Source organism: Lissotriton vulgaris, chromosome 1_1 (assembly GCF_964263255.1).
Source record: "Lissotriton vulgaris chromosome 1_1, aLisVul1.2, whole genome shotgun sequence".
Lineage (NCBI taxonomy): Eukaryota > Metazoa > Chordata > Amphibia > Caudata > Salamandridae > Lissotriton > Lissotriton vulgaris.
The window spans coordinates 881276085-881287729 of NC_141685.1; the positions used below are offsets into that span (position 1 = coordinate 881276085).

At 48.5% G+C, this 11645-nt stretch overlaps 1 protein-coding gene across 1 annotated transcript in view; it reads right to left on the reverse strand.

Annotated features, from left to right (window-relative positions):
- Window positions 1–10777, reverse strand: part of LOC147748085 (heme oxygenase 1-like) — a 54228-nt gene extending 43451 nt beyond the window's left edge. The window contains exon 1 of the mRNA XM_086958525.1: window positions 10622–10777. Within this exon, the coding sequence (XP_086814651.1) occupies window positions 10622–10653 (32 nt within the window). The 5' untranslated portion in view covers window positions 10654–10777. The remainder of the gene's footprint in view (window positions 1–10621) is intronic.
- Between the last annotated feature and the right edge of the window lie 868 nt (window positions 10778–11645).

Here is an 11645-nt window from a genome sequence, read left to right on the forward strand (position 1 = left end):
CTCTACAACAGCTCTCCTGACGTGGTTCCCTGGCTCTACGGCAGCTCTGCTGACCTGTATTTAAAGCTCTACAGCGGCTCTGTTGACCTGGTTCTTTGGCTCCACAGAAGCTCTCCTGGCCTGGTTCTCTGGCTCTACAGCAGCTTTTGGACCTGGTTCTCTGGCTCTAGAACGGCTCTGCTGACCTGGTTCGCTGGCTCTAGAGCGGCTCTGCTGACCTGTTTCTCTGGCTCTAGAGCGGCTCTGCTGACCCGGTTCTCTGACTCTAAAGCGGCTCTGCTGACCTGGTTCTATGGCTCTACAGCAGCTCTGCTGACCTGGTTCTCTGGCTCTACAGCGGCTCTGCTAACCTGGTTCTCTGGGTCTAGAGCACCTCTGCTGACCTGGTTCCTTGTCTCTAGAACAGCTCTGTTGACCTGGTTCTCTGGCTCTATAGCGACTCTGCTGACCTGGTTCTCTGGCTCTACAGCAACTCTGCTGACCTGGTTCTCTGGCTCTACAGCGGCTCTGCTGACCTGGTTCTCTGGGTCTAGAGCACCTCTGCTGACCTGGTTCCTTGTCTCTAGAACAGCTCTGTTGACCTGGTTCTCTGGCTCTACAGCGGCTCTGTTGACCTGGTTCCTTGTCTCTAGAACAGCTCTGTTGACCTGGTTCTCTGGCTCTGCAGCTGCTCTGCAGACCTGGTTCTCTGGCTCTACAGCGGCTCTGTTGACCTGGTTCTTTGGCTCCACAGAAGCTCTCCTGGCCTGGTTCTCTGGCTCTACAGCAGCTTTCTGATCTGGTTCTCTGGCTCTAGAACAGCTAGCTGACCTGGTTCTCTGGCTCTAGAAAGGCTCTGCTGACCTGGTTCGCTGGCTCTAGAGCGGCTCTGCTGACCTGTTTCTCTGGCTCTAGAGCGGCTCTGCTGACCCGGTTCTCTGACTCTAAAGCGGCTCTGCTGACCTGGTTCTATGGCTCTACAGCAGCTTTGCTGACCTGGTTCTCTGGCTCTACAGCGGCTCTGCTGACCTGGTTCTCTGGGTCTAGAGCACCTCTGCTGACCTGGTTCCTTGTCTCTAGAACAGCTCTGTTGACCTGGTTCTCTGGCTCTATAGCGACTCTGCTGACCTGGTTCTCTGGCTCTACAGCAACTCTGCTGACCTGGTTCTCTGGCTCTACAGCGGCTCTGCTGACCTGGTTCTCTGGCTCTACAGCAACTCTGCTGACCTGGTTCTCTGGCTCTACAGCGGCTCTGCTGACCTGGTTCTCTGGGTCTAGAGCACCTCTGCTGACCTGGTTCTCTGGCTCTATAGTGGCCCTGCTGACCAGGGCCGGACTGGGAACTGAAAGCAGCCCTGGCAAATTTAGCCAGACCAGCCCCCATCCAACGCGTAGCGAGCGCGCGCAGCGTGCGAGCCCAACCACTTCTATTGGCTATTAAACACATTTCCTATCTATGAGATGCCCTGGCTTCTTCACATTCACTCCTGTTCAAGTACTTTCAGCCAGAAACAATAATCTTCATCTAGCTATTCATCATGCTTTTTTTTTTTTAAACGTGTTCTTTCCCAGAAAGAAGGGCATTCTCCCCAGTTACCTTTCTTTCCCTTGCTACTCTTTTTCCTAATCCTGCCTTCTACGCTTTTTCAGGGGCGGCTGGTGACATTTGAAAGTGGTGAGGCGTAAACTAATTTGCATATTGCACCGAAGCGAGCGAGCTCAGCGAGCTAGCCCGAACCACCTTGCATCCATCCATACATCATTCATGCATCCACCCACCCACCCATCCTGCATCCATACATCATTCATTCATGCATCCACCCATCCATCCATCATGCATCCACCCATCATGCATGCATCCATGCATCCATCCATCATTCATGCATCCACCCACCCACCCATCCTGCATCCATACATCATTCATTCATGCATTCACCCATCCATCCATCATGCATCCACCCATAATGCATGCATCCATGCATCCATCCATACATCATTCATGCATCCACCCATCCATCCACCCACCCATCCTGCATCCATACATCATTCATTCATGCATCCACCCATCCATCCACCCACCCATCCAACCTGCATCCATCATTCATGCATCCATCCACCCATCATGCATGCATCCATCCATGTACCCACTCTCCCTGTTCAATTTCCTGTGCTGCAGCTCTTAGAAACTGGCCAATCACGTTTAAGCTGGGTCCCCCAACTCCACCATCTAATATATTCACATTCATTTTACTCTTACTGTAAACATCCGTGGTCTCTTTGGAGGAAAACTGACCTGACAGGAGTCTGCGAGAAACTGGCTATAAGTTTGTGATTTACATCCCCACTGAACTTTTTTCACACGGTCTACGGTTGATTAATAGCCACATTGCACACATCCGTACAGGGTGCACTCTTTACTTAAGACTGCACGCTTTTCTTCTTTCAGCACTGCAGTGCTGTCGGGCATCTTAAACAAATAAAACACGTCAAAACACTTTTTTCCTCCTTACTTGCGTGTTACACTCTTTTGCACACCTCGTGTCAACAGGCTGCCATGTCCGCACTAATTGTTTCCATATTTCAGACAATCCTGGCGCTGCAGGGGCACAGGTTACTCTAGGCCCACAGCACGCCCATTAGGAGACCGAAGGGCTCCTAATGGGCATGCGCAAAAAAGCACGAACACAAGTGCGCATGCGTGGGCACGGGTAAAAAATTCACCCTCCGTCCCCACGCATGGGCAGTCGTGTTGCTGCCTGCCTGGTGACAATCATGTCAATCAACATGACGCCTCCCGACGTCATGCTGACTGGCATGCATTGTCAGTTCTCCCTCTGTGTCTCCCCCGCCCCTATGGACGCACCGCGCCTGCGCTTTTTACTCAGATGTCAAATTCTCCATTCTTAAACTTTTGCCATTTTATTTGCCTCTCTTTTTCCTCTGCTCTCTTATCCTTTCAGTTCTTATCCTCCTTGTCTCTCCCTTTTTCTAACCCATGTTCTAAATATATTCTCCCTTCTCATTCCATTGTGTTCCTTTCTTTTCCCTTTCATTCTTCTCTACCATTTCTCCATGATCACCTAAGATTCTTTACTTAATTCCTATCCTGGTTAATGCGCTCTCATTCCTCTCTCCCTTATCCTTGTTCATCCTTCCTTTCACCTCATTACTTGATTCCATTCCTTCTCTCATTTCTTCCTCTTGTTTCCTCTTCCTTCCACTCTGTTTCCCCATCCTCAATGACCCACTGTTGTAGGGTAGATTGCGGCACAACTGAATTCTGGCAGAACATGCAAATATTCACAGGTGTCAGCGCAAACTTAGCTATCACCCCCCTCAGAGGTCTGGGAAAGGACCGGTTCCCATCCAACTCCCAGCCCGGGGCCTAACTAAGCCCTTGCCCCTTTTACTTTCCCAGGTTCAGTAATTCAGGGGAACAGGTCATAAAATGAGGAGTGCCACATCTGTGTGAAACTTGTCTCTAGTAAAGGGAATATCTACATGCTAATTCCAAAACTGTTGTTTGATTAGATAGAGGCGAAATGGAGGCGTTGATTAAAAACTTTGCTTAGATCGAGTTTGTGGGCTAGACCTGACAAACGTATCCACTCTCTCACAGTGGAAGAGCTTAGTGGAAGAACTGAATGCAGAATGTTGAAACAAACGAATCATGTTTTTGCATTTAATCAGTCAGCTTTAATTCATTCAGGTTTCCCAGACGTTTAACCACAGTGCACTGTAATTTCAGAGGCTCGTCTCCCCCCGCCACCAACGCACTTTTTCTGCTGATGCAGGCGGAATCAAGAAGGAACACCCCCCAGCACATAAAAATACCTATCACCTGTTTGCTGATTAGTATGTTAATCATGTGCACATGAGCGTCATTACACTACAGCAAGGTCAAAAGGAACAGCAATTTTCAAAGTTAGCGTGGCGATGTCAAGTGCAAGTGCTGCTGGAAGACGGGATAATTCTATGCAATGGCTAGGTGGTCCTGCCAACATAACCTGCTCCTTCTGCCGAAGCTCCAATCCTTACCTCTGAACAAAGGCAAAACCAGCTGGACAAAAAGGTGACCTCCCTCTCAACAATAAAGAATCAGTAATGTGATGCGTCCGCTTGGGACGACTCCTGGTGGCCCCCCCGCCCTAGGCAGCGCACCCAAACCAACAGACCATGCACGCAACCTGGGCTTCATCCTGGACTCCTCCCTCTCCATGACCAGACAAGTCAACGCCGTCTCCTCGTCGTGCTTCAACATCCTCTGCGTGCTACGTAAGATCTTCCGGTGGATCCCCACCGAGACCAGGAAGACGGTCACCCAGGCCCTCGTCACCAGCCGTCTGGACTACGGCAACTCCCTCTACGCCGGAACCACCGCCAAACTCCAGAAGAGACTCCTGCGGATCCAGAACGCCTCAGCACGACTCATCCTGGACATCCCCTGTCGCAGCCACATCTCCGGACACCTGAGAGACCTGCACTGGCTCCCGGTCAACAAGAGAATCACCTTCCGTCTCCTCACCCACGCACACAAAGCCCTACACAACCAAGGCCCAGGATACCTCAACAGCCGCCTCAACTTCTACGCTCCCAAACGCCAGCTTCGATCGGCCGGCCATGCCCTCGCCGACGTCCCCCGCATCCGAAGAGCCACCACAGGGGGACGGTCCTTCTCCTACCTCGCCACCAAGACTTGGAACTCCCTCCCGACCCACCTCCGCCTGACCCAGGACCATCTCGCCTTCATGAAGCAACTCAAGACCTGGCTGTTCGAGCATTAGCGGACCCCCGTCCCCTAGCGCCTTGAGACCCTCTGGGTGAGTAGTGCGCTATATAAATGCTTTGATTGATTGATTGATTGATCTGAGAATAGAGAAAACGCTCCTTTTGTTGAGGTCACAGACTAGCACCAACACCAGCCTGCTGTATATAAGGACTGTAGTCCCAGATCACACCAGCATCCGTCTCTATAGAGCAGCCAACATGGGAAAGGTAAGAGCACATTTTCATGAACAATATTTGACGACAAAAGCAGCCAGCCTTTAATGTATAGGTTGTCAACGCGTCGGGTGGAAGCATCCATTAAAGCAGGGCCGCTTTAGCACTGATGGCAGCCTGTGCGACAATGTTTGTTGGCGCCCCCCCCCCCAATTACCACCTCCGCCATGGATTACCTCATTACCACCATTTGACAATGCCCCCCAAGTTTCCATAACCACTGTCTCTTAGATTCATTTAGTTTTATAGCACCTCACATATGATTTTAAGATGTCAGAACACTTTACATCACACGCATTGCACAGAGACTATCATCACTGTGCAAATCAGTATATAGGAAAGGTTACATATGACAGAGGCCTACAAGAAGTAAGAGTCACAGGTCATCCTTGCTGGTAGGCAGTGTAGTTTAAGCACAAATTCTGAATTTAATTTAATTTAAAATGTAACACAATTGTTTCTTTAATAATAAGATTTGATTTCTCCTTTGATTTCTCCTCAAATGAATCCCTTTTGTAAAATTAGGACAACGAAAGACTGGGCAAAAAAGATATGGCTCTAATATTTTCCTTGCAGTTTACATGCAGCAGGCACATTAACCCACTGTGAGGATTCATAACTTCTACTAGTTAAAATTGTTGGGCGTAGGAGACCAAAAATGTAAAGCCCTGCTTTTTGTACGCATTCGATACTAAGGAGTTACACAATTTACTATCTTTAAACCCTCCAATCTCTCACTTCACAATGCCCTGGGCCTGCACAATGCACTCTTACTTAAGTTTGACAGAAAGACGGAGCCAGCACGCGGTGTTTCAATATTATGAGCACGCAGTCAATGGATTTAAGGATTGCATGCAATTAAAACGACTGGACGGTGTCCGGTCCAGTCGTGAATAGACTCACCTGCGGGCGGCAGTCCAGACAGGGGGAATATAATCAGGGGGTGTCTCGCTCTTTCCCAGTCTCTCCCTGGCCTCGGAGATGCCTGCCTCGCCTCCTCGACCTCGGAGGTCACACTGCGCACACTTTTTATTGCGTGAGCCAGCCAAATGCGCATGAGCATCACAGGCAGCAGACTTCACAAGTTCAACTAACTAAAACCACAGAGCAGACGCGGAGAAGGTGACATCTGCGCGCTGCCTGCGTCTACGTCATTCATCATTATCAATGATCACATGGTGAGGTGTTTTCTAAAATAAATCATAACAAGTCCGGTATAGTAGGCTGCCTGCTGCTGCCTAAATAAAATTAAAATCGGCCGGCGGGTCACTGCTCACGTCACGTCACGGAGGGTTGTTCTTAATGCAATGTTATGTTTAGCTTTATTTTGTACGGTCGGTCTGACACGGCCAAATCGGCCCCCAGCAACAGAACCGGCCCCCATCATAAAACCGGCCCCCAACCCATTCAGCCTACCGGGGGATTGCCCGGTGCCCGGAATTGTCAGTCCGGGCCTGCTGCTGACCTGGTTCTGTGGCTCTAGAGCAGCTCTGCTGACCTGGTTCACTGGTTCTACAACAGCTCTGCTGACCTGGTTCTCAGGCTCTCCAGCCGTGCTCTAAAACCCTGAATACAAATACCAGAAAATGCAGTCGCCATTGTAAATAAATATAGTGCTTACTGACTAATAAATGAGACAGTGTAACGCTGCAAGTAAAAGACCCAGTCCTCATGGGTGGTCCTAAAAGAAGACAGGGCGGTAACAAAGAGGGACTAAGAAGCCTCATTATCAATTGGAAGCCAGCATTTACCATGGATGACGACGCCAGTCAATGAGAAATATGGGCAGGGCTTCCACACCACTTCTAAAACATACCCTAATACAGCATGCCTCACAAAGCGAGCAGCGCATGCGCTGCAACGCTAGGCTCGACCTAAAAAGAACAGAGGGAATGCTGGGTATGGTACATTTATATACTCCCAGTGGGCAGTGGTGGGGTAGGGCCGGCATTCCTTTGTTGTTTTCTTCTGCTGGTGAGATGGGACTATCTCACTTGCTGTAATGAATAGGACGAGGACAGGAGGGATCTGGGGATAATCTGGTGTTACACTTTCCCCTAATGCACAAGCCACTTGAGGTTGCATATTATATTATACTACACTGTCTTTTTGGTTTTTTTGGGTGCGTGTATTTTTATGCTACCTGCGATATCAAACGTTCCTCTAGTGCGTTTACACTGTGAGGTAGCATGTAATATTACACTGCCCTCTAACGCACGAACACTGCCAAGCTGCTTGAGATACTACAGCCAGTGCTTAATTTGTGGGGAAGTAACTACCAGTTCACTTGGACTCTGAAAATCCTTGTACTGGAGCAGCCAGCAGGAAATTCCACAGCAGATCAAATATTAGAAAAGAAACAAAAACTTTGAAGGCAGGCACTTTCAACCTGTGCGCAAGCCAGTGAAACCTCAACTTCAGTCCTTCCCCCTTCCTATTACAGTTTGGGAAGGAGCACTAAACCTGTCTTTGCAAACAACAACTTTATCAAAGAATCTAAAAATTCAGGGCTGGCGCCACATTAACATTACTTCTTATCAGTTTGCTTCTGTCATCATCACCAATGTCCACACGAGGGCGCGAGAATGCAGCTTTTGGCATAGTTGAGAGGGAAACATGAGCTCCCCAATGACAATATATAACCTTAGTCTCTGCTAATCTCTGCAGCGAGTTAACTACAGCAAACACTCCACACACGCACATGGCAAAGAAGCCCTATCCTAAAAACTCCCTTCTCTCACTCCCTGCTGTCCTTGTAGAAGATGCCTGGATCACCCCAACATCGTGCAAGTATAAATGATAAATTATAATCGGGGTCCACTGGAATTATACAATTTTGTGGACGCTGTAGTTTCCGCATAATTGTGGATTTTTCCGCATTTGTCACATAACCCGTGATCTTCAGAATTTAACAAAACAACTTGTTTCTAGCTCGAACGGCTCAAAAGTTACTAAAAATGCAGGTGCACGTGTTGAAATGCAGGGTCCAGCCCGACGTAAAGTTTGACTTGTCACTTTTCTGTTGCTTATTACTGTATTTAGGAGTCAAACTGGTACTATTGGGGTGTTTCCTTTTCCAAGATGGTGTTAACATGTTTAAAAAGGATAAAATAATGAGGAGATACTACTGCAAAATGTGTCACATTACGCTGCATAATTTGCCTTTTCTTGCCACCAAATATATTGTCAGCCCATCATTTGGTCTTCCCCTGCCACATAATTCATGTGGGCCTGATTAGTATACAGGGCAGTCTACAATCTATATATATATATAAACGAATGTATGTCTTTCTGTCTGCCTGTCTGTTTGTCCTTTATGCATTACTACACCATTCATCCGATCGCCATGAAACTTTGGGAAGTTGTTGAGTACACTCCCGCGAAGGTTTCTGGCATAACAATTTGTTAAATATCGGACCCCCTCACATTTTAACATTAAAAATTGGCGTGCCTACCATTCTTCTCTGAAACATCAATCCACCACGACTATGCAACGGTACAAGACTTTCGGTGAAAAAGATGAGTAACAATGTCATCGAAGCTATAATTTTAAATGGGAAATTCAACGGCGAAGATGTATTGTTGCCACGTATTTCAATGATCCCAACAGATATGCCATTTGAATTCAAACGTTTACAGTTTCCGGTGCGACTCGCTTTTGCAATAACCATCAACAAAGCACAAGGACAATCGCTGCAAGTGTGTGGACTAGATTTGGAGAATCCGTGCTTCTCACATGGACAACTCTATGTGGCCAGCTGATTTATTTGTGTACGCACCAGACGGAAAAACAAAAAATAGCGTGTATCCACAAGCACTCGAATGAATAAACTGAATTAAAAAGACACTTTGAAATGTTTTCCATATTAAAATGAATACGTTTTAATAAAAATGACACAATGTAAATTGAATGTTATCATAACAAGTTTCCTTAAATTTCCTTTCTTCTGAGATCGCAGCAACGCGCGACGGGTAAGCTAGTCAGTGTATAAATATTTGTTCTCATTTCCTTTCTACAGTCGAGTTGTGATGTCTTTAGTCACCCGTCAAAACAAATTATATAGCTGCTCAACTGTAATAACTTATTACAGTTGAGTTGTGGCATCATAGTGCCTTCTGCCACGAGCCAATGTGGAAGGCTGGTGAGGGATCATCATTACAGCTGTTGTTTAAAAATGAAAAACAGGAACTCGCATTACAGCTTTATGATCTGTCTTTCTAAAATGAACAGTGGTTGGCAGAAAGGAGATATTCCTAATTGTCAAGGCGGGTGGGAACCAGAACTGTTGAGTGGCAGTAGCAGGGAGCTGTGCACTTTTAAATGTGCTTATCTCTTTGATTGCCCGTCTTGGGACGACCAGCCAGACATGCACATTTTAAAGTTCTCTAACCAAGCTGTCTTATATTGCTGGGTTAGAGAAAGCGCAAGCCTCCACTGCTCTGAGGAGCGCTGGGAGAGCCTGCTCTATCCAATCCTGGCGCTGCTTTCATGGTGTCAGAGCAGCGCCAGAATTGGGTATTACAGTTTCCTGCATCTGGAGCTTCCTGGAAGACACCGAGGGAGGAGGACGTCGTTCTGCGAAGGTAAGAGAATTTATTTGTGCCCTACTCACCGCCTTCGGTACAAGCCAGCCGCCACTGCCTATTTGCCATTGGAATCCAGTGAAGCTAGCCAAGATGATTTGAGATTGACGATCTGCACTTAAGTCCAAGGACCAGTCTACCCGCCACATTCCAGTGCTTACTTTGAGCCAGTGGTTTCCAGTGCTCAGCACCAGCACTTGTCAACACAAGCACTTATGACAATCTGTCTAATTTATAGATGAGCACAACAACAGTTGTTAATTCAATGCACATTAAAAACAACTAATACACGCCACCCAAGACATAATTATAGCTCTGGGTGCCTGGAATAGTCTGAACTGTCACCCTGTAGGAGTGCGGTAGTTGGTACATGTGTTGGTTCTGTCATTGGCAGCGCTGGCAGAGGCAGTGGGTGGTGTAGACTGCAGTGGGCTCCACAGGAGGGTCCCGGCACTTACGTTTTGAATCACTGACGCATTCTGAACTCTATGTACTTTGTCGGTTAGATATTTTGGGAGATCAGTCGCGGTATTTGGGGTTTAAAGGTCACCTTGGAATCAAATACGATCCCTAGTTTCTTGCCTCTTACACTGGGATTGGGTATGTCCCTAGTTGTGACGATCACCACCCCTGAGACGATCACCACCCCTGTCTTTGGGAAGGGTTACCAAAGACAACCACTCCGGTCTGTTCCCTATCTAAGGTAAGGAAATTATTTCTCTCCCAGTCAGTAACTTACTCCATGCAGTCCGAAAAATGCTGCATTCCCCGCACATACCCAACATGCCTGTGCCCTCAGCCCACAAACACCTGTGGACTGGCTTCCATGTAGCGCCTATGAGCCTACTACCAGCGCTCGAAAGGTTTAGAAGCCTCCCCGTTGTTTGTAAGGATGGGGCGCGAGGTCCAGGGAGATCCCATCATCTTCACAAAAAGATACCTCTGATTTGTACAGACACCAACCCACCAGAAATAGTGGCAAAGAAAGGGTTAAGAAGAGGAGGCATGAGGAATGAGGGTGGATGTCGGCTGAAGACAGAGGGCAGTTGTCACTCACCTGTGAGAGCGGGGGCTCTGAGTGGAGGTCATGTCGACAGTCGGTCCTTCTCTGCAGTGATCGCTTGGGCGGCTCTTTTCCTCACTGCAGACGGTTCTGGCAGGGGTGGCGGGTGTTAATGGGTGCAAGGGGTGCGGCTGCGCCAGTCACCCTGGGGTGACTGGCAAGAACAAGGAATAAAAGCAAGGAGCAGCTGAGAACAAATTACTAATCCGAGACAGTCTGCTGAATATGCCCTCTTAGGTGAACTGCGATGAACTTTGGAGGTGTCCTCCTGTGGGTGCCAGCAGGGCGAGGCGCAGGCTACAGCAGTGACGTCACATGAGAGGGAATGCTGAAATAGAGTACCATTGACCCGGTGGCTTTTGGGGCGCATGAACAGTGCCCCTGGGAGCAGTTAGCAAAACTGCATGCACTTCAATGGCTGGGGGTAGGCAGGGCCGGACTGGCCATAGCCAGCACCGGGCATTTTCCATGTCGGCCGGAAGGCTGGGGGCCGGTTTTGGACTGGCAGGGGTCCGGTTTCGGTACAGGGGGCAGGTTTTGCAGCAGTACTGCACTATCGGCCCCCTGTACCAAAAGTAGCAGCAGTGATCCCACCAGAGAACCCAAGCCCCCTCCTTCTCCCCCACCCCCGCGGCCGGTCAGACTTAATTGCTATGGCCGGTTTGCATTCCCAGTCCGGCCCTGGGGGTGGGACAGACCGATGAGGACAAGGGTGGGCGGCAGCATTTAGTTGGTCATCACAGAGGGCTGTAGGAGAGTTGCAGGGGGGTCGCTCTCCTTGCAGTAACACGTTTTAGTAGTGCATTGGCTTCCCTTTGAAATAAAATGATAGAGCTGAGCCTGTCCCTTCAGAGGGCTCCTTATCTTGACTCGTTTATGCAGCAGCGGCCCAAGAGATGGAAGCAGCCAGCAGCGGACAATAATTATTAGTGGACCAAGAGGCCACCATGCAGTTAAGCTTCTGCATTTTGCTCACGCGAGCCATTCTTGGAGAATACATCTGGTGAGGCATTGAATG